The 23,347-nt window shown below is 39.0% G+C and overlaps 1 protein-coding gene across 1 annotated transcript in view; it reads right to left on the bottom strand.

Moving 5' to 3' along the window:
• The window catches only part of ATIC (5-aminoimidazole-4-carboxamide ribonucleotide formyltransferase/IMP cyclohydrolase), a 29,713-nt gene extending 8,382 nt beyond the window's left edge, over window positions 1-21,331 (bottom strand). Inside the window, exons 1-12 of the mRNA XM_045078718.1 lie at window positions 21,173-21,331; window positions 20,724-20,850; window positions 18,006-18,082; window positions 16,813-16,879; window positions 12,315-12,403; window positions 11,633-11,784; window positions 11,147-11,303; window positions 6,406-6,531; window positions 5,527-5,634; window positions 4,423-4,508; window positions 3,153-3,242; window positions 256-384 (exon numbers count right to left, since the gene is read on the bottom strand). Coding sequence (XP_044934653.1) covers window positions 256-384; window positions 3,153-3,242; window positions 4,423-4,508; window positions 5,527-5,634; window positions 6,406-6,531; window positions 11,147-11,303; window positions 11,633-11,784; window positions 12,315-12,403; window positions 16,813-16,879; window positions 18,006-18,082; window positions 20,724-20,850; window positions 21,173-21,191 — 1,227 coding nt within the window. The 5' untranslated portion in view covers window positions 21,192-21,331. The remainder of the gene's footprint in view (window positions 1-255; window positions 385-3,152; window positions 3,243-4,422; window positions 4,509-5,526; window positions 5,635-6,405; window positions 6,532-11,146; window positions 11,304-11,632; window positions 11,785-12,314; window positions 12,404-16,812; window positions 16,880-18,005; window positions 18,083-20,723; window positions 20,851-21,172) is intronic.
• Window positions 21,332-23,347: the final 2,016 nt, after the last annotated feature.

The raw sequence follows: 23,347 nt of genomic DNA, 5'->3' as shown, positions 1-23,347 counted from the left end.
TTATAAATATTAAAAACAGACTTACTGAATTACTAGCATTCAGTTCAGACGACTATTTTTTTTTTTTAAAGATTTTATTTTTTTGTCGGAGAGAGAGAGAGCGGCAGACAGAGGGAGAAGCAGACTCCCAGCTGAGCAAGGAGCCCAATGGGGGACTGGATCCCAGGACCCTGGATCGTGACCTGAACCAAAGGCAGATGTTTAACTGACTGAGCCACCCAGGCGTCCCCAATTCAGATGTTTTTTTCAACTTACATCTTTATTCTTGGTCACAACGTTGCTAAATAATGACCTGTCAATGACACCATTATTTCTCTTCTGACTTAAACGAAGACCAAAGAGAGTTCGAACTTCGTTTTCATCTGGATTGTAGGACTGATCCATCTAAAATAAAAATTTGGAGTCAGAATCAATATGTCTACAACTTTCAACGTTTTTCACTTAATTTATGTACAAAAAAATCATCACAGTAAGGTTATATGCATTTTTTTCTAACTTAAGCCTGTGTAAGATCACTTCAGTAAAGGTACAATAGAATGGTCAGTTACTAGTATTTTGTTCTAAAAAATTTGAGAGGTTTACAATCTTGTGGTGTTTTCTAACAACAAACATATTAAAACAGTAATTCCAATGACAGCATTTCTGGTTATACCAACTGAAAGCACTGTATCTTACTTTTGGAAGATCAGAGGATAAAAACAAATTTGCCAAAAAAACAAACAAAAAAACAGGTAGTAGCATAAAAAATAAATTCTAATTTTCCCTTTTTTCTAATAATCTATTATAAAACACAGAGTAAACACTTGAATTAAATAGTTAAAAGGGGGAAAGCAACATTTGCAATCAAGGTCTTTGTTACTTGAAAGGGAATATATGTTGTTGTTGTTTTTTAAGTAATCTCCACTCAAACGTAGAATTCACAATCCTGAGATTAAGAGACAGCTGTTCTACTAACTGAGCCAGCCCTGGCATCCCAGGAATATATGTCATTTGTTGCTATCTTCCTCTCACAAATTTTGAACTGAAAAGGTATTAAGACATGAGAATAATCTACGTAAGACCACTCTCTCTCCCTAGATATTATTCTAAACTTCACAATACCTCTTAATTTATTCTTTAAAGGATCTCTGACTTAGAAAGCTCTGATTCTGTAACTTATAAGCAAGCCCTCATAATTAATTCTTCCTAATTTGTACTTTCTTGAATTCCAAAATGTTCCGTTTTCTTCCGTATTATCAAATTTCTAAAACTGGGATGTGCTCTCCTTATTAACTGATGTCAAAAAAAACTTATAGCCAGAGAGAGAAATAAAGCTATTTCACAGCTATAATTGTGTGTCCATGTGCATTTGGCTAAACTCTCAAATAATGTATTGGGGAAGGCCCGGTGTAGTCCTTTGACATCTTCAAATGTAATGCTGTCAGGTGCTGAAGAGGTCACGATGAGTTCAAAGTTTGGAAAACAATCTCCATGATGACATATGTAAGTATTAAAAAGAGCTTTAAGTACTTAATACTCTTAAAAAAGACCACTGGATTAAGAAACTGAAGAATACAGCCTCTGCTGACGGAAGGGCTGAACTTAAATGAAGGGCCTTAACAGAAAATTATGTATACTTCATGTAGTATTTTTCTTCTCCCTTGAAAAGCTGACACTGAATTTGTGGTGTATCATACAACTAGTGGTATCTTACAATAAAGGCTATATACTTAGAACTTCGATTATACGGAGTTATGATTCCACAAATCTTTTGACATGAGCACTTTCTGTAAAACAGTGTTATGAATTTTTATTTTAATTCAAATAACTCTGCTTTATCCATTTATAATCTTAGACAATGGGCTAGTTTCCCTAATAGAAAAGAGCTGGTCAAAATCAGGAAAAATCTCAACAATTAATCAGAAAAATAGGCAAAGAATATGGTCAGATACTTCATAAAAAGGAATTAAAAATACTCCTAAATATGAAAAGATGTTCACCGCACACATAATGGGAAATTAAGCTGCAATAAGATGTCATTTTATCTATCATATTAAGATGAGAAAGTTAAAGGACACGATGATGGTAAAGTTATTAGGAAATCAGCATCCTTAACATTCCCATTAAGACGTAAAATTTGTTGCAACACCCTCAAAGAGGAATAGGACCTATCAAAACTACCAATACCCACTGATTGCCACCTGGTTCTAATTCACTGCAGGGTGTGTGCAGTAGCTAAAGACTGGTGACTGCCTACACAAGCTACACAAACATGGGGCAAACTTCCAAGACGGTGAAACTATATGCATTTGTATTAGTGGGAAAAAAACAACATAAAAGGAAAAAGAAATACAAATACTTGCTGTAAAGTATCAAATATTTCAGGGAGGAGGAGCAAGAAATTAAAAATATTACTTTTAAAGACATTAACGGTAGCAGAAGGGAAGGATGGGGAAACTTTTCATCAAATAACATTAATACCTTTTGAACAGGAAACCATGTATAGGTATTAACTATTTTCTTAAAAATTTAAAATTTGAGGGACGCCTGGGTGGCTCAGTTGGTTAAGCAGCTGCCTTCGGCTCAGGTCATGATCCCAGTGTCCTGGGATCGAGTCCCACATCGGGCTCCTTGCTCCGCAGGGAGCCTGCTTCTCCCTCTGACTCTTCCTTCCACTCTGTCTGCCTGTGCTCGCCCTCGCTCGCTCTCTCTCTGACAAATAAATAAATAAAATCTTTAAAAAAAAAAAAAAAAAAAAATTTAAAATTTGAAACCAAAAGTAAGGAAGCTCTCCTCACCTACAACCTAAAAATTAACAGTAAGGAAAAAGAAAACTGTAGGATTCAGAATTAAAGAAACCACAGTAAAAAAGGATAAATTAAAAGGTTGTCATCATAAAAGAAAGGTTAAAAACGGGGAAAAAGCAACACAAAACAGAAGAGCAAATTATTGTTTTTTTTTTTTTTTAAAGATTTTAATTTATTTATTTATTTGACAGAGAGAGATCACAAGTAGGCATAGAGGAGGAAGCAGGCTCCCTGCTGAGCAGTGCCTGATGTGGGACTCGATCCCAGGACCTGGAGATCATGACCTGAGCCGAAGGCAGCGGCTTAACCCACTGAGCCACCCAGGTGCCCGAGCAAATTACTGTTTTAAACATGAATTAAACTAACCTGAAGAACACAGTAGTTTCCATTTTTTTTTTTAGAAAGTATTTTCAAAGCTTCATCTTCATATCCTGGGGCAACAATACCATCAGATACCTATAATATATTCAACATTAATTTCTACTTTCAAAAATTAGGGAACACTTCTTAACCAATCTAAGCACAATTGTCTGTCTTAATGCAGCAGTATTTTCCTGTTTCTACCTCCAACAGATATATTAAAAACTACACTCGGAAAAGATAAGCCTATGTTAGAATACAGCTTTGTACAGTTAACCTTATCTCATTTGCTATCCTTTCATGGTTTCTGGCTGTTTCAGTTTTAACTAAGAATATATAAACAATTCACTCTAATACATGTACCTTAGGAAGAAAAATGATTTCTCACTATTCTGCTCATGGAGTGGTGTTTTGCACCAGAAAAAGCATGTTCTAGTCGTCCCCACTCTGCCAGTACCAGGCAAAATTAACTTAGGCAAAGCTAAGTCCACAAGAGCAAGACATGGGGATCAGATTACATCTCCACTAATAACCTTAGGCAAGGCAAGTACCTCGGCAGCGAGTCAAAGGGATCAGATTTAACATCTCTGAAAGACAGACAAGTCAAAGTTCCTACTATGTGCTACATCATAAAAGAAAGCAGGTCAGCTTCACTGTGGGTAGAGATGGTAGAGGTCATGGGAAGAATCTCTAAAGCAACTAAATTATCAAGGCCTTGTAGCCTTCAGTTTTACCTATTTGTTTTCCCTCCAAGCTAATCTAAGCTACCTTCTTTTGGCTTTCTGCCTCCTCGCCCCAAAATCCCACCCTTCTGGAATGCTTGTTTGGTACTCAACTGATGGGGTTAGTTTTTCAGAGTAGTTTATTATCTTCACCTACACAACTCTTCTATAACAAACCTACAAAGGTTTACGGTTAAGATTATTACATATCTAAGATAGCATCTCAGAATAATAATTTTGGAATTATTAAGAAATAAATAATTTAGAAATAATAATTTTGGCATTAAGATAATGACTACTAGAAAATTTAAAAAACCCTACTTTAATTAAAACATAATCGCAAAATATCCATTTGAAACATTCACTAAACCTTAGAATTACAATTCAGTCAAGGATTCATGTTCTACATAAATTATAAACATGTTAAACAATAAATTTAATTTATAAATGGTATAAATAAATATTGTAAGTTATGCTTTCAATGAATCAATACTAGGAATAAATAGAGCTTTACTCAGTTATGGATGGATCAATACTCAAGAATGTTCACTAACCTCTCTGGAGATAATTTTGGCAGTAGGAACATCACAAACATCAGATAATGCAACAAAGTCACCAAATGAAGACATCCTATCAGCCCCTATAAATAAAAATCAAAATGAGGTATACGTTACAAATAGCTCTGCAAAGCAAAAGATGTTTAAACAAACCCCAATGTGATCATATAAAATCCATTTCTCTAAACAGAACTTTACTGTACTATGTAAGATCTAAATAACAGATTAGTAAGTAATTTAACTGAAATAATCACAACAAAGTATTCTTTAATTTTAACCTCTAGGCAAACTTCTGGAAGAGCATGATAACAACTATATTTTAAGTTTTGCAGGCACCTGGTCTGTTATACCTACTCAGCTCTGCAGTTGTAGAAATTGGCCATATCAACAAAGGGACATGGCTCTATTCCAATCAAACTGTATTTACAAAAACAGGTTGGATTTATTTAGCACCATGTGCCACAGTATGCTAACCCCTACTGTGGAAGGTCAGGGGTGCTATCAAGTTTCTTGATGATCTTCTGAAAATGTTACAATAATATTCACAGGTTATTAACCTCATGAATTAGATATTCCTGACATATATAAAATACAACTCTAACCATATTCACTACAGTTAAAAATAACCTCATAGGGGCACTTAGGTGGCTCAGAGGGTTAAGCCTCTGCCTTTGGCTCAGGTCATAGTCTCAGGGTCCTGGTATCAAGCCCCGCATTGGGCTCTCTGCTCAGCGGGGAGCCTGCTTCCCCCACCCACCTGCCTCTCCACCTACTTGTAATCTGTCTAATAAATAAAATCTTAAAAAAATCCCAAACACATAATTTTAGTCATATACTAAACAATACAAATGCTTTTAATAACCCAATGTGAAATCAAATGCACCAAATTCTAATTGTATTTCCATTTATTACATGAAAATAAAAATTTCTAAACAAATTTATTCCAAGGCACTCATATAGTCATTTCCTAAGTATTACAAAAAAAAAAAAATAAAAATAATGTGAAATCTGAAACAAAGGATATACCACTTTATTCTACTTAGGATAAAATATTCTTTTCTCTCTTTTAAGAACAAACAAGAACCCTATTACTCTTCTGACCTCTTGCTCTTGCATATGCAGTTGATATGGGTGTAAGCGTTTTATACAGATCATAGACCATGCAGACTTTGGCCTCGTCTTCACTGAGTGGAATTCCAACAGCAGCACCTGGTACAGAAAACCATAAATAAACCTCCAAGTCTCAAGTTACTACTTATCCTCTCCTAAATCAAGACAACACTTTTCTTAACATCTAGTCTATGCAGCATAATTTCTTGTGCCTGTGCCAAATTAAACAAACATCTGGCCAGATAATTAAACATCAAAAATAACAGTTTCAGGGGAGGGGAGAATGTTTTCTCTCTGGCTTCCAGAAACAACTACTGTCTGAGTCCACCAGAACCATGCATGTATACAAAGCTAGTTTACTTCACTAAGGACTCTCTCTCGACCCTGCTTGATATCACATACCATTTATTTCTTCCCTGTTTACATCAATTCAATATCAAATAAACATCAAAGAACTATGTAACAGAGTTGACTTAGACATAGAAGCAAAACATATCTCATACAATGGCTATAAGAAGTTACAGATAAGGTGTCACAACAACATCCTTAGGTCTACTCAGTTTCATTTTCAACCATGTGGAAAAATATTTAGTCATACTGAATTAAGCCATTTTACTTTATTTTTTATACCTTTCCACTGCAAAAAAGTGATTTCCTGATCCTATCTCACAGTAATATTATACAGTTACATATATGTAAATAACACGTTACTATCAGATTTTATCATATTACTACATTGAAACTGTCCACAAAAATGATTTGAGACTTTAGAGAATGTCTATATTCACAGTAGAACATGTCAATTCTTTCTAAAATCAGAAAGAAGGCATTTTGAACAGATCCAGAGCATTCCAGAGAGTAGTGCTTTACCTGCTGGGCTGACATGTTTGAAAGAGGCAGCAGCTGGAATGCCTAAAGCTTCTTTGAGTTCCTTCACCAGCTGCCAGGCATTCAAAGCATCACACAAGTTTATAAATCCAGGGGCTCCATTTAGAACTACATATAGAAACATTATATAACACATCATCAAGAAGGATCAATAAAATCAAATATATGTACATTTTTAAAAAAAACATGCCAAGATTGCACAAGTATGTTTTCAGAAAAGTGTAATTAAGAGATAAATACATGTACACAAACACAAATAACTTGATGAAAAAAGAATAAAACACCAGAGCCTAAGCCCGGCCTCACCAAAAAAGAAAAGAAAAAAAAAACACACCCCCTCTCTCACACACACACATACACATACATATATGCTACTGGAGAAACCAACTCCAGCCAATCTAGAAATAAACCAATAGATAACTCAGGAACGGGAGAAAGAATGACAAGACCAGTGATCATCAGGGATCCACTTCACTATAGAACTAAGAACACAATCGTGGCAATTATAGACAATATAAAATCCAAGTTATAAAACTTGTCAATAGAAGGATATTATTACAAACTAATGCAAGAACTGTGGGTGGGGGGCGCCTGGGTGGCTCGGTGGGTCAAAGCCTCTGTCTTCGGCTCAGGTCATGATACCAGGGTCCTGGGATCGAGCCCCGCATCGGGCTCTCTGCTCGGCGGGGAGCCTGCTTCCTCCTCTCTCTCTGCCTGCCTTTCAGCCTACTTGTGATCTCTGCCTATCAAATAAATAAATAAAATCTTAAAAAAAAAAAAAAAAAAGAACTGTGGGTGGAAGAAAATAAGGGGAAGAAATGAGTTGGATTTTTCCTCCTTTATACCAGACTCAGTAGGCTCTGCCTAAAGTCGAAACGCACTTAAAAAGATTACAACCTCCAACTTTCTCATTGCCTATTTTCTTAACAATGGCAAGATTTTTTAGGAGCTATTATCTCTTGTGAATAAATTATAAACTCTGCACATACAAAAAATTTGTAACTGCATTTCCTTTGTGTTATCTTGGATAGTGCATACTTTTAAAATAAACTTCGCCAAAATACCTACTGAGTGCCTACCACAAAGTTGGGCACTGTTTTAGGTACTGGAGATATTACCAACAAATAAACTAGCCCCTCCCACTACCAACAAATAAACTATTGAATGTTTTTAGCAGCTTTATTCATAATTGTCAAAAACTGTATTTCTATTTCTGATGTCTTTCAAGAAATGAATGGATAGGGGCGCCTGGGTGGCTCAGTGGGTTAAAGCTTCTGCTTCCGGCTCAGGTCATGATCTCAGGGTCCTGGGACTGAGCCCCGCCACTGGGCTCTGTGCTCAGCAGGGAGCCTGCTCCCACCACCCCCTGCCTGCCTTTCTGCTACTTGTGATCTCTGTCAAATAAAGAAAGAAAGAATGAAAGAAGTGAATGGATCAACTAGGGTATATCCATGTATAACGGAATATTATTAAACAGGAAAAAGAAAAGAGCTTTCAAGCCACGAAAACCATGGAGGAACCTTAAATGCATATTGCTAAATGAAACAAGCCAGTGTGAAAATGCTATATACTATATGATTCCAACATTATGACACTATGAAAACAGTAAAAATATAAGTTTCTGCAGTTGTCAAGGAGACAGAATACAGCGAATTTTTAGGGAGTGAGGCTATTCTGCACGATACCATCAAGGTAGATAGAAGACATTACATATGTCAAATCCCAAAGAATATACAACACAAAGAGTGAGTCTTAATGTAAACAACGGACTTTAGTTAATAATGAATCAATACTGGTTCATCAATTTTAATAAATGTACCATATTAATGCAAGATATTAAAAGGGGAAACTGGGGGGCACCTGGGTGGCTCAGTGGGTTAAAGCCTCTGCCGTTGGCTCGGCTCATGGTCTCAGGGTCCAGGGATCGAGTCTCACATCTGGCTCTGTGCTCAGCAGGGAGCCTGCTTCTCCCCTCCCCCCTCTGCCTACTTTTGATCTCTGTCCAATAAAATCTTAAAAAAAAAAAAAAAAAAAAAAGGTGGAGGGGACTGGGGAGAGGAGATCCAGAGGGAGGGAATGTCTGGGAACTCTGTACTTTGAGATATTTTTCTGTAAATCTAAAACTACTTTATAAAGTCTATTATAAAAAACAAGGGGAGGGACGCCTGGGTGGCTCAGTGGGTTAAGCCTCTCCCTTCAGCTCAGGTCATGGTCCCAGGGTCCTGGGATGGAGCCCCACATCGGGCTCTCTGCTCAGCAGGGAGCCTGCTACCTCCTCAGCTCGTGTGGGGAGTCTTTGTAATTAAGTCTTTAAAAAAGCCTTGTAAGTCCACTGTTGATGGGAATGCAAGTTGGTGCAGCCACTTTGGAGAACAGTGTGGAGATTCCTCAAGAAATTAAAAACAGAGCTTCCCTATGACCCTGCCATTGCACTACTGGGTATTTACCCCAAAGATACAGATGTAGTGAAAAGAAGGGCCATCTGTAACCCAATGTTTATAGGAGCAATGGCCACGGCCGCCAAACTGTGGAAAGAACCAAGATGCCCTTCAAAGGACGAATGGATAAGGAAGATGTGGTCCATATACACTATGGAGTATTATGCCTCCATCATAAAGGAGGAATACCCAACTTTTGTAGCAACATGGACGGGACTGAAGGAGATGATGCTGAGTGAAATAAGTCAAGCAGAGAGAGTCAATTATCATATGGTTTCACTCATTTGTGAAGCATAACAAATAACATGGAGGACATGGGGAGATTGAGAGAAGGGAGTTGAGGGAAATTGGAAGGGGACATGAACCATGAGAGACTATGGACTCTGAAAAATAATCTGAGGGTCCTGAAGGGGTGGGGGGTGGAAGGATGGGGGAACCAGGTGGTGGATATTAGGGAGGGCATGGATTGCATGGAGCACTGGGTGTGGTGCATAAATAATGAATACTGTTATGCTGAAAAGAAAAAAAAAAGACTTTTAAGTCAATCTTAAAAAAAATAAAAGTACCTAAAAAAACAGTTCCTTTGACTAACACCAATGAAAGAGCTTTGAAAATGAAAAACAAGGGAAATGAAAGTACATGGAAGTATTTCTTGCTTCAGAATCTAAATGAGAAATAGTATAAGCAGGAAATAACAGCAGATAAAATAGCAGAATTTCCTGTTTTAATAAATTCCAAAAGTAAAAATTCATGCAAAACGTCTGACTACTCCTTCAATAAATACTTAGGGAACACGCCAAGCAATATTCTAAGTACTGAGAATGCAGCAATGAACAAACAAGAAGCAATGAACAAAGACTGACAAGGCTTCTGCTCTCAGGGAAAGATAATCAAATGGGAGAGGACTAAGACATAAATAAATGCAGCAAAGTAGTGTTGTGATAAAAGTGTGATGGGCAGCTACTTCAGTCTAGGTGATCACAGAAAGCTTCTCCGGGGAAGGGACTTAAAGCTGAGATCTGAATGACAAGGGAGTGAGACCTTGAAGACCACAGGAAAGGCCACAGACACTGGGCCTGCTGACCAAAAGGAAAACAGGCCCCGGGGGTGCAGTGGAGAGGGGATGGTTATCAAGGAAGAACAGTCAGATAACAGTGTCTGCAGGGCATGCAGAGGCATTTAAGTGGGAGGGAAAGCCAAAGGATGGTCTCAGGGCTACCATCATTTGATTTACATGTTTATGATTCCTCTGTTGTGAATAGAAAAGACAGTAAAGCAGAGAGCAGTTAGACTACTGCAGTCTGGGAGACGGTGGGGGTCACTGTGCAGATTTCCATGGTTTAGAAAAGATTCAAAATGTATCTGAAATAGAGAAAAAATAGAACTTGATCCAGCAAATGAGAAGGGGAAGGAGTATTTCAGATTCTCCTCAAATCTGACATTGCTCCCTGCTCCTCCTCTCCCTCAGTTGCTAACAAGAAGAGACCCGAGTACCTACATCTTCCCACCACCAAATGTACCGACCAGTGTGCTCTGTTTTTGCCTTCACAATACATGAAGAAAGCTGTCCCTGCTGTCACCCAAGGCCAGCCCTCCTACCAATGCTTGGGCCTTCAAAACCTTCGTACCCAAAACCCTCTCCCTGCCCTGTGCACCCATTACACCCCCCCCCTCACCAAGAGTAAAAGAACAAAAGAGTGAAAAGTCTCTTAATTCTATAGACCCTTGGAAGTCCTAATTAACTTTTCTGTCCAAAGAATTACCTTTATTATTGTTATTTCCTAACCTCACATTCCTAATTTGGCCCACTTCAGTGGGACTTCCAGGTCCATCATTCCAAGGTAACTGTTCTTGCAATTTTTCCCAGATTAAACAGTCACTTTTCTGTTCTCAGTAGCATTCCAAACCAGTTGCAACGCTGCAGGTTTTCCGGCCTTGTTTTCCTCTGCTCGTTCCTCCACTGCTTAACCTCAGTCTATGAAATCTATCCTTCCTGTTCCACATCTCTAAAATCATTCACATGCCCAAGACATTCCAAACTCTATCTCCACCCTGACCTCTCTCCAGAACCCCTAATTATCTCAACAGTTTTCATTCACAAGTCTACCTGGCACCTCATACTGCAGATGGCTATAAAAGGCATTATGTATTTTATCTTCATTATGTAATTTATCTTCTCAACGAGAAACACATCAGATACAATAAAGAGAAAGAAACGCATAGCACCGCCCCGCCCCCCCCGACCCCAACATAGCAAACTATGCCGCGTAACACACAGCCTTTACCTGTGATGGGAAGCTTGGGCTTCAGCGTGTATAACTGGGCAGGAGTCTGATGAGGGTTCATTCCATACCTCAAAGGCATCTGAGATATTCCTTTACTATACTGTCTCCTGAAGTAATCTGAAATTGCTTCATCATATTGTGCCGTATGAGTAAAGGCCTACAAAAAGTGTAAGTTTTGTGGAACACCAGCAGCACTTACCAAAGTGGGGACAAGAGGGTTTTAGGTAGCACACAACAAACTACACTCCTTGCCCACACATGACTGTGCAGAAAAAGACACTCAATAACACTAAAAACAATGAATCATTCTCTCTGAGGCTCTTCCAATCTTTTTCTCCAAGGCTCTTCCAATCTTTTTGACGTTACCTCTGTAATATCTGGGTCTCTTCATTGATAGAAAAAGGGTAACAGCTCCAAGGAGATCTACTGAAAACTGAATACCATTTGGTTTGACACACACAGCACTGGATAAAAGTGCATCCCTACCTTCAAGGCTAACTGACGTCTGGTCTCCAAGGAAGTGTCTTTGCTGTCAGAGCTCTGCATCTCTGTGGACACAGCTGCATAGTCCTCGGGTTCACATACTACTGTCACCCGAGCATGGTTTTTGGCTGCTGCTCTCAGTAGGGTTACTCCGCCTTGTGAGAACAAAAGACAATTTGTATTTCCATATGAGCTTAACCTCCTTCAAATAAAGTCAATGTAAACATACTTCTAATTTTTGACTCAAAAAATGTAGAGAACATACCCCAGATGAATCTCTACACAAAGAAATAGCTTAGAAAATATAGACGAATTACAATTACCCCAGAACACAATCTGGGAGCAGTAATGATTTCCTGCTCCCTCAATGTTCTGATTCTTGGCGAACATCAAAACAAAATCTATTTTAAAATATAAAGAGTGTTTGGGGTGTGTGGGTGGCTCAGTTCGTGAATCTCAGGGCTGTGAGATCAAGCCCCATATCAGGCTCTAGGCTCGGGGTGGGATCTGCTTGTCCCTCTCCCCCTGCTCCCCACTGCTGCTTGCACTTGCATGCGCACGCACGCTCTCTCTCTCTCAAACACATAAAATCTTTAATAAAACAATTTAAATATTCGAAAAATAAATAAATAAAATTTAAGTAATCCTCCCGTATCAGTCTTCAAATATGGTTTTGCTGACTTACCAATATCAATCTGCTCAACAGCCTGTTCAACAGTTACATCTGGAGAAGCCACTGTCTTCACAAAGGGATACAGATTGCAGACGACAACTCTAAACCAAAAAGGAATTCAGCTGTTGTTAGAAATGCAAATTTAATGGGGTTTACATGTAAGTTAGTCACTAGCTTTAATGTGATCGAAGAGTCTAAAAACCTAAATCATAAACTATAATCCTAGCATTTTAGAATTCTAAAAAATATACTGAAATGTCAGGAACTCCCACTGTTGCATAACATAGTCAATAAAAGTGGCTTTGGTCAACAAGAGCTCTCAAAACATTACTTCCTTCAAAACATACTGTAACATTACTGCCTGGGTAAACTTAGCTACCCATTATATAATTCAGCCATCAAAAATATGACTACAGATAACATCCTCATTTTAGAATATAATCACTTTTATCTACAACATTCAATTTTATTTATTTATTTATTTTTTTAAAGATTTTATTTATTTATTTGACAGACAGAGATCACAAGTAGGCAGAGAAGCAGGCAGAGAGAGATGAGGAAGCAGGCTACCCGCTGAGCAGAGAGCCCGATGCGGGGCTCGATCCCATGACCCTGGGATCATGACCTGAGCTGAAGGCAGAGGCTTTAACCCACTGAGCCACCCAGGCGCCCCAACATTCAATTTTAGATTCTATTTCTGATGGGTCATGTACAATGATGAAAAATGACAGACCATTCTAAGGGTGAAATATTTGTTTCTTTGCTTGTTTTGTCTTCAGAGAGATCATACACAATGATGTTAACAGGACGTCCAAAAGAGTAATTGTAAAATACAGAACTAATATAAAATTAACAACTAGGAGAGTTCCATGCTTAGGCCTGCAATGTGAGGAGCTCTGTGGGCAAGTTCACTCCCAGGGAAATAAGCACAACTAGTAAAAACTAATTAAAACAAAACAAAACAACAGAAGAGGAACACTTGCAATGTCTACAATCCTGGTATCAAAACCAGACAAAATGTCGCAATAAAAATATAAACCAGTATCTTATGAATACTGACACAAAAATCCTCAACGAAATAATAGCAAACTGAAACCAACAAAATATAAAAAGGCACATATACTACAGCCAAATATGGCTTACCCGAGGAATGGAGGCTTAGCTTAGCATCTAAAAACCAGTTAATTTTAAGAGGCCATTTCAATAAAACAAAGGACAAAAACCACCTGAGCACCTCAACAGATGCATAAAAAGCATCTGACAAAACTGAACACCCACTCATGATAAAAAGACTCAAAAAATTAATAGAAGAGAACTTGCTCAACATAATAAAAGGTATTTAAGAAAAATCCCCAAACTTACAGCTAACATTCTATTTAAAAGTGAAAGACTGGGGCGCCTGGGTGGCTCAGTGGGTTAAACCGCTGCCTTCGGCTCGGGTCATGATCTCAGGGTCCTGGGATCGAGTCCCGCATCGGGCTCTCTGCTCAGCAGGGAGCCTGCTTCCTCCTCTCTCTCTCTGCCTGCCTCTCTGCCTACTTGTAATCTCTCTCTGTCAAATAAATAAATAAATCTTAAAAAAAAAAAAAATAGTTAAAAAAAAAAAAAAAAAGTGAAAGACTGAATGTTTTCCCCTAAGCTCAGGAGCAAGACAAGGATGTCTACCCTTACCACTGTACTAGAGGTTCTAGCAGGTCAATTAACAAAGCAAATTTTAAAAAAGGCATCAAGATTGGAAAAGAAAAAGTAAAGCTATCTCTATTAGCCTGTGGCATGATCTTGTATATAGAAAATCCTAAGGGACTTAACAAAAAAAACAATTAGTACTGAGTTCAGCCAAGGTTACAGAACATATGATTAAGTGAATTTATGTACATTAGCAATGAATAACCCAAAGAGAAATTAAGAAAACAATTTTACTAAGAGTAGCATCAAAAACCACAAAAAAAAGTTAAAGAATTTAACAAAAGCATATGACTTGTATGCTAAAAAGTAGAAAACATTGTTGAAAGAAATTAAAGAAATCTAAGCAGATAGAAAGGCATCCTTGTTTACGACCACAACACGTAATATTAGGACAGCAACCTCCTCTGAAATTGATACACAGACTGAACACAATCTCTAGGAAACTCTTATTTGACAGAGATCATAAGTAGGTAGAGAGGCAGGAAGAGGGAAAAGGGGAAGCAGGCAAGCTGCTGAACAGAAGGCCCAATGTGGGGCTCGATCCCAGGACCCTGAGATCATGACCTGAGCCAAAGGCTCTGTTTTTTTGCAGAAATGGGCAACCTGATCCTAAAATTCACACTGAAATGCAAAGGACCCTCAATACCCAAAACAATCTCAAAAAAGAAGTTAAGAGGACTCACACTTCTTTCAGTATCTGCCACAAAGATACAATGATATGGTGCCAGCATGACAGATACAGTTCAACTGTGCCAAGACCATTCAATGGGGGAAAGAAGTTTTTCAACAAATGATGTTGGGGCAAATGGACAGTCACATTCAGAAGAATGAAGCTGGACCCCCAACTCATATATAAAAAGTAACTTTAAAAAAAAAATCAGGGGTGCCTGGGTGGCTCAGAGGGTTAAGCCTCTGCCTTCAGCTCAGGTCATGATCTCGGGGTCCTGGGATCGAGCCCCGCATCTGATTCTCTGTTCAGTGGGGAGCCTCCTCTATCCCCGGCTCTCTGCCTACTTGTGATTTCTCTGCCAAATAAATAAAAATAAAATCTTAAAAAAAAAAGTAAGAAAATAACAAAAATAAAGAAAAAAATCAAAGACCTAAACATAAAAACTACAACTAAAAAACTCTTACAACTTCACTATCCTGGATTATGCCATTGCTTCTTAGATACAACAAAAACATAAGCAACAAAAGAAAAATAGATAAAATGGACATTGCCAAAATTTAAAGGTTTTATGATGGTCAAAGGGCACCATAAACAAAAGATAACCCATAGAATGGGAAAAAATGAACCCTTAGAATTCAATAATAAAATGAGAAATAATAAAAAAATGGGCAAAGGATTAAAATGCACATTTCTCAACAGGTATAAAAATGGCCAATGAACATATGACAAGATGCTCAGTCACTAGGAAAGCCAGTAATAATCACAACGACATGCCAGCCATCATGGGCAAAAGATGTTGGTGGGGATGTGGAAAAACTTCCTATACGACTGTAGGCAATGTAAAATGATGCAGCACACTGGAAAATAATCTGGCAGCTGCTGGAAAGGTTAAACATACTTATCAGATGACCAGGGAATTCCACTCCTAGGTATATAACCAAGAAGAATGAAAATATATTGTCTGCACAAAAGCTTGTTACATGAATGATCATGGTTGCATTGTTTCTAATATCCAAAATGTGGAAACAATGCAAATGCCCATCAGCTGATGAACTAATAAAATGGGGTACATCCATACAATGGGTTTTCAGTAATAATAATAATAAAAAAGTGCTGAAACATTAGAACATGGATGAATCTTGAAACAAGTAAAGGAGTCAGTCACAAAGGACCACACATTATATGATTCCACTGGTATGAAATGCTGTGTATAGATAATCCAGAGAGACAGAAAAGACTATGATTGCATAGGGTTGGAGGTTTTAGGGGAAATGAAGAATGAACGCTAATGGGTATGGGGATTTTTTGGGGAGGGGGGTGATGAATATGTTCTAATATTAACTGTGGTGATGGCTGCACAATTCTAAATATACTAATACTACTGAATTATAGATTTTAATTTGGGAAATTATATGTGTGTTATATCAATGAAGTTATATACACTAAAAAGAAAACTGTGTATTTTTATGCAAATAACTACATTGTTAATATGTACCAACATTTATGTCATAGCTTCCTTAAAAAAAGGTTCTTTTCTGGGGCACCTGGGTGGCTCAGTGGGTTAAGCATGTGCCCTTGGCTCAGGTCATGATCTCAGGGTCCTGGGATTGAGCCCCTCATTGGGCTGTCTGTTCAGCAGGTAACCTGCTGCCTTCTCTCTCTCTGCCTGCCTCTCTATGTGGTCTCTGCCAAATAAATAAAATCTTTGAAAAATAATTCTTTTTTTTAGTTTAATTATGAATTATACTAATATATAATTGGCAAAATTAAAAATGCTTAAGTATGTATGAGACACCTGGGTGGCTCAGTGGGTTAAGCCTCTGCCTTCGGCCCAGGTCATGATCTCAGGGTCCTGGGACAAGCCCCACATCAGGCTCCCTGCTCAGTGGGGATCCTGCTTCCCCCTCCTTCTCTGCCTGCTGCTCTGCCTACTTGTGATCTCTCACCCTCTGTCAAATAAACAAAATCTTTTAAAAAAAAAAAAAATGCTTATGTATGTACAATGTCATACAGAGAGTATTCAATAAATGTTTATAGTGAGTGAATAGGAAACTAAAACTAATGTTAATCTTGGTCTTAAAAGGGAGGGCACCAGGTCTAGCATTCTTATTGTCTGATCCTTAACGTATTAAAATTTTAACTTCCAATTTTTACCTTATAAGACTGAAATCAAGTCTGGCCATGTCAGCATTATCTTCTGGGATATTACGAGCCAAGATTCCTAATTTAACAAAGTTAAAGTATTAGATTCAAAAAACACATCAAAGTAAGATACTTCTTTCCAACACGGTCCCACCAATCAAGTTAAAGCCTCCAATACTGCCTAATCAAGAAGACTGAAAAATAGAGAGTTAAAATTTTACAGTACGTTTTAAAAGCTCTTGTATCAGTTATTAACCCCTCTTTTTTTTTTTTAGATTTTTCATTTTCAAGTAATCTCTATACCCTATGTGGGGCTTGAACTCACAGCCCCAAGATCAAGAGCCATATACTCCAATGAGTCAGCCAGGTGCTCCCCCTTACTCACCTTTTTTAAAGCAACAAAACGTGAAAGAATTTTCACTTAACTGTTACCAGTTCCATGCATCTATGTATTCTCACAAGTATAAGTAAATGGCTTATCTGATGATCCTCCTCAGCGTAACAGCCTTTTATTCTGCCAAATTTTACTTTAACTGGAAAATAGCAATATACCTGTTTCTCACCATTTTTGGCTGATGTGTAATTTGTTCTCTCAGATGAGCACTATGAAAAAGAATTCCTTTAAAGTCCGTTACAAGGGGACCTGGGAAACTCAGTCGGTTGAACGTCTGACTTGTGATTTCAGCTCAGGTCATGATTTCAGGGCCCTGGGACTGAGCCCCTTGTTTGGCTCATGCTCCTTGGGCAGTCTGCTTAGGATTCTCTCCCTCCTTCTGCCCCTCTCCCCACACAAGCACACATGTGCATGCTCTCTCTAAAACAGATAAATCTTAAAGAAGTCAGTTACACTGTAATACTACTTTATTCTAAGTTTGCACTATAATAAAAGTCTTTTCACACATGCAACTGAAATATTTTCACTAACTCCAGCAGAAAATATCACTCTAAATTAGTTATCAGGTCAGGACTAATAAAGAGGCGAGGAAAACAATGTGATTCCTTTGCATAATAAGGCAAACTAGATTTTAAACACGTTCTAATGAATTATGAATTTTAGCAGCAAATGTGATGAAACCAATATAGCCTCACAGAAAATTTTCTAAGCTTACGACCTGCCTTTTTCCTCATTTATTCTACAAAATGATCAACCAAAATATTCCTGAAGACCACTGATTGTTTGAAATTGAAAAGTACCAAACACTTACCAGCATGGACGGCAGGATGCAAGGTTTTCACACGCCCCCCTAACATTTCAGGAAATCCCGTCAGCTCAGAGACATCTCTGAAAATAGATGAACAGAATATTGCTGTTTCTGCTGAACTGTCATTATACACAATTCTAAAGCAAATTTTCTATTACATCTACTGTCCTCATTTGGGAGAATTTTCCAGAGCCTGAATCTTCAGAGTTCAGAAACTCAATCATATGCCATACATTCAGTTGAGAATTTATAGTAATATATACAAAAACCACTAAAAACATCTTTGTTTCAGAAACAGACTAAAGTAAAAACAAGCATTTATCTTCACGATTAAACAAATGTAAAGATTGCAAATCAAATGAATGGGGAAATAAGAGACTGTGTTTTAGTAAGGTGGTGTTAGTACTAAAATACTGGTTTAGCTCATATAAAAATAAATTCCCAATGAATCAAAGGTTTGAGCATTTAAAAAAAAAAATCACAGAACTACCAAAATTCAATACATGAGGAATGTGCTCAAAACATTAAACAAAAGATTAGTAGATCTGTCTATGTAAAATGTTAAGTTTTACACCGAAAAAAAATTAAGCAGGAAAAAATAATTGCAAAATATGACAAAGGGTCAAACGCAAGGCAATACTTAAATATCAATTCAGATCACCACACTGGCATGAATTCCCATGCGCCCAGGTGATTTACAAGCAAATTTTAATGTCATGAAAAAATGCCAACAATGTTAATTGAACAAATCAAGAAGCAAATCAAGAAGCAAAATTATCTTCTGTTATAAGCTAAAAAATAAATATATGTTTATAAGCAATGTTCAACAAAATTTTAAGCTATTTATTATCTTCTTTACAATTTTCACAATTTCTACAACCAACATACATGGCCTTTGTAGTAAAAAAAAAAAAAAAACCAACAAATATTTTAAAGCAGCAAATTCCAATAGGGTATAGAATTTCCTGGGTAGTATCCTATTAAGACCCATTGGCAGATGACTGTATCTGACCAAGGGCTACATATTTCCAATAAACCAAAAAAACTGGTGACAGCCGGGTGTCCAATTCAAAATTCCCTTTCCCGGCATTCATGAAATAAACTCCAGTTCCTCCAAAAGAAGATAATTGCTAAATCAAAGGGAGATGTACTCTTAGAATGAAAAATCAGGTGGGGTAATTAAAAAGCTTGCTGCATCTTTAGATTTCAGAATCTGCATGCAACAGGTGCAGTCTTCAGAGAATTCTGTGTGCTCACTGCTGTACAGTCACCATCTAAAATCTCATCAGTTTACCTCACACCTCCAGGTTAACTTCCTAGCATAGAATCTTGGCTCTGCATTTTATTAGCTGTGTTAGTTGTATGAACTTGGACAAGTTATCTAACTTTTTTGTGCCTCAAGTTTCCTTTTTTATAAAGGGAGATAATAATACCTACACCAAAAAGTTGTCTTAAGGATTACGTGAGTATGTGTGTGTGTATGTGTGAACAGTTTTATACTTTTACATGAGAGAAATACATTTACATTCCTAATTTTTAAGAAATACATAGCTACAATTGGCAAGCAAGGAGTCAGCAGAGGTACAGATCAAACAAGACTTAACCGTTTATAAATTTTTAAACTGAGGAATGGATATGCAACAGAAAGGCTCATTGTATTATTTTACGTTTTATTATACCCATAATATTTCCATAATACACTCTGGTAGAGGAAAACAGGCTACAGAAGGAGTTTGCTTAAACTGAAGGATCCAACTACTATAGCATCCAACGTGCTCCAGTCTAGATTTTGGATTCTCACTCTGCTGCTCTTCAGAAAAGACTGACCTGCCTCTCATGATTCTTACAGGGCTCTTAGGAGAACATCAAAAAGATGATGCAAGAAGACTTTGGAAAATATAAAGCCTTTATTTAGTAAGTAAGGGAAGGCATTCTTGCCATTTCAACTTGTCAAATTTAGGAAAGCTGTGTACTGCCCACAGAAAGCAGAATTACACGATTAAAAAAAATCTGTCCCAGAGGGCAAGCAGCAAAATTTTTCACTGGCAACAAAAGCAGACAGATCTTTCACTCTTTTGCTGAAATAGATTTCAGGAGTGGGTGTGTCCACTGAAGTGCCACTGCCATTCATCAGAGCTGTCCTATAGCCTTTTTCATTTTCTACCCCTCAGTCGTGACTCCCTCTCCAACCAGAATGCCAGCTCCGTGAGGTCAGGAATGGCAGCCTGACACTCCTTTTGCTCATTCCTTCTTTCCATCACTTACCCAGGTAACCAACAGCTTGTGGGTTCAGACTTGTGCCTTCAAATAACTTACAGGGATAGTAAGGGAACACAGGGAGACTTGAATCCTAACGCTGTCAACAGCTTCACTCGAGAGAACCAGTCACAGTGATCATGTGACTCATTTAACTGGAGTTTTTCTTTAATCACCAAGGGCCCTCCTCAATTAATGTGCCCTAGGAAGTGGCTGAGACGGAGGGCTCTGAAATGGGGCGTCCCGGGGTTCCAACCCCGAACTGAAGTCCTCACTGAACTGTTAATTTGAGCACAAGTTACTACAGCTCTCTGAGCCCCACCTGCCTCTTCTGTAAGGGGTGAAGCGGGGCGGGATGGGGGAAATGACGTCTCTTGCTCACTGTGCCCGGGAGACTGACTCTCCGGTGGGCTGCATCACACTGCGCTCCGACTGCACGGAGCCAAGAACTCCGCTGTGCCTTACCTGACTGCCAGGCCCGCCTCCCTCAGAGCTTTCGCAGTCCCTCCAGAGGCGATCAGATGCAAACCAACAGAAGTTAGGTTTCTGGCAAATTCCACGAGGCCCGTTTTGTCAGAGACACTAAATAAGGCTGAAACAAGACATTTTTCCTCATCACTCGCAGTACAGGACATGAAGACCTACAAGGCCTTGGGTGGGGGGGGGGGCGGAAGGGAGGACAGTCGCGAATCTCGAGGCCATCACGGCGACCCACAGTGGCCAGGCCCAGGTTGGGGCCTCCTCCCGGGTCACACACCCGCAAGCCCAGCAAAAGCCAACGGGCCGCGGGACTCCTAGTCACGCTGCACCGCTCGGCGCCGCCATTGCGGACTCGGGACGCCCGGGGGCTGACGGGAGGGGGGGGCCGGGGCGCCGCGGGCCGGGCTCCGGGAGGGCGCGTGGGGGAAGCTCACCGAGCTGGCTGGGTGCCATGGCTGCGGGCGGCGGGGTCAGGGCCAAGCGGGGGCGGCAGCGGCAACGCCACGTGCGGAGGGGCGCCGAGTGGCTAAGACGCGCGCGCGCGCGCGGGCAGGCAGCGGGACGCGGCGGGCGGTCACCTGACCTGCCACGTGACCCGGCCGCCCCGCCGGAGCCCCGCCCTGCTCTATCTTGGGCGTGGAACTTGAGCCTCGGGGCTGAAGGGAAGGCGGGAGGGAGGTTGCAGCTGGCTTTCTTAGGTCGGAACCTGAAGGGATCTCCGCCCCAGGCTCCTATTCTGAGCGCGACTAGTCTTTTCTCGCGGAGGTGAGGCGGCTGCGGGATCTCAGGGGCAAATTCCTGCTCCCCGGGGCGGGCCTGTCCCCCGAAGCTGGAAGGCAGCTGAGAAGTGTGAAAACGCTAGTGCAGAAAACAAGAGCAACACCAGAAATAATTCCTACAGCCGAAAAGGTAGAAAGCATCTAGGCAACCATCCACTCCCATTTTAACAGACTAAAAAAGAAATAAACCGAAGACCCAGTGATGAAAGGTTAAGCCCACAGCTCACGTAATAGAGTAAAAACAAAGTGAAATTGATATTCCTCTAAGTTTTTGATTCCACGTTATGGGATAGACCGAAATCTGCTTAAAGATGGTGTCTTGGATCAGTAAATGATATTTGACTCAAGCCTGGGTGAAAGGAAAAAGAATGGTTTAAGGGGGTGGAGGGAACACCTTTCTAAATTCATTAAAAACAGGAAAAGGAAAACTGCACACTTGTTTCTTTAAAAAAAAAAAAAAAGACACTTCGCCACAAAATAAATACGTATTGCTGTTTACGGAGATTTTTAAAAAAACGTTCCTTAATAGAATTATATTACAAAATAGTACTGTATTTTATTCTTAGTCTGGGGCTCGCAGCTGCAGAAAGGAGTCTTTTTTCTTATTACCTGTATGTTACTAATGTGTGTTTTTCTTGTTACCCTCTGTAATTCTTCCAGTCTCTTAACTTCCCCAAATGAATACTTACTGGCTAGAATCAAGAGCTCTGTTTTATAACTTTTGAATTTGTGAACTTCTTGCTCTGAATATTTCTCATTTCTAAAAGAAAAATTATCAGTGTCTTCAGTTTGTGTTTGCCAACTTTGAATTTCCCTGCCCAGTCACCATTAGGTTTTTGTAGAAAGTAGAAAGCAGAGAAAAGCTGAGAAAAGTGATAAGAGGAAAATAAATAGTATTTAGGCATTGGATACTTTTCCTGCATGTGAATTTCAAATATTTAATTTAATGAATATTTATTGAGACCTTTCTGCCTAAATGGCAGAAATACAGTGTCAGAAAGAAATAGATGAATATTACCTATTCACTGTCCTTAAGGGGCTCACGACAGAAAGAAAGTATAGAGACATAGGTACAATGAGAAGATATCAATATAAAGAAAAAAATGGGATTAAACCTATTTTTTAAAAATACTTTTTATTTATTTATTTGGCAGAGAGAGAGCGAGAGCGAGTGAGTGCAGGTAGACAGAGAGGCAGGCAGAGGGACGGGGGAGGCAGGTTCCCTGCTGAGCAGAGAACCGGATGTGGGGCTGGATCCTAGGATCCTGAGACTCACTAAGCCACCCAGGCACCCCCAGGATTAAACCAATTTTTGCAGAATCTTTCAGAAAGGTGTCATATATACTAGGAAAGAATGAACTGTGGGTTCCAGACCAAGGCACAACTTTTTCATGAAAAGATGTTCACTGAAATGAATTCTGACAAATCCCTCCATAGTTTTAAAGTTCAGACCTGATAATTACCTTGTTAATGCAAGATGAGGAAATGAATTTTTGGCTAACTTTGTGGCCACATCATTCCAACTTTAGGGACTGTAGTTGCCTTGTCTGTAATATGGACATAATGTTTGTTCTGCAGGCTTCTTCAGATTGTAAGAAGTAAATTAATCTATTGAAAGTATAAACTGTGAAGTGACTGGTAAGAGTAATAAAGAATTTGTAATCTCCTTCATGGTTCATTCCCCTGATGTAGTTGAATAAATGTTTATCTCTCTGGGCTTCAGAGTACATCCTCCATAAAAATGCTGGTCATAAGCAAGCTAGTATATGAGAAATGGAAGAAGCTCCCACAAAGACATGAATTTATCCCTCAAAGTGTTATCACTAGCAT

The sequence above is a fragment of the Mustela putorius genome, unplaced genomic scaffold (assembly GCF_011764305.1).
Source record: "Mustela putorius furo isolate JIRA1106 unplaced genomic scaffold, ASM1176430v1.1 tig00000275_pilon_pilon_pilon, whole genome shotgun sequence".
Classification (NCBI taxonomy): domain Eukaryota; kingdom Metazoa; phylum Chordata; class Mammalia; order Carnivora; family Mustelidae; genus Mustela; species Mustela putorius.
Note: the sequence above shows the minus strand (reverse complement) of the source record. Positions and strands in the feature narration are given on the sequence as shown.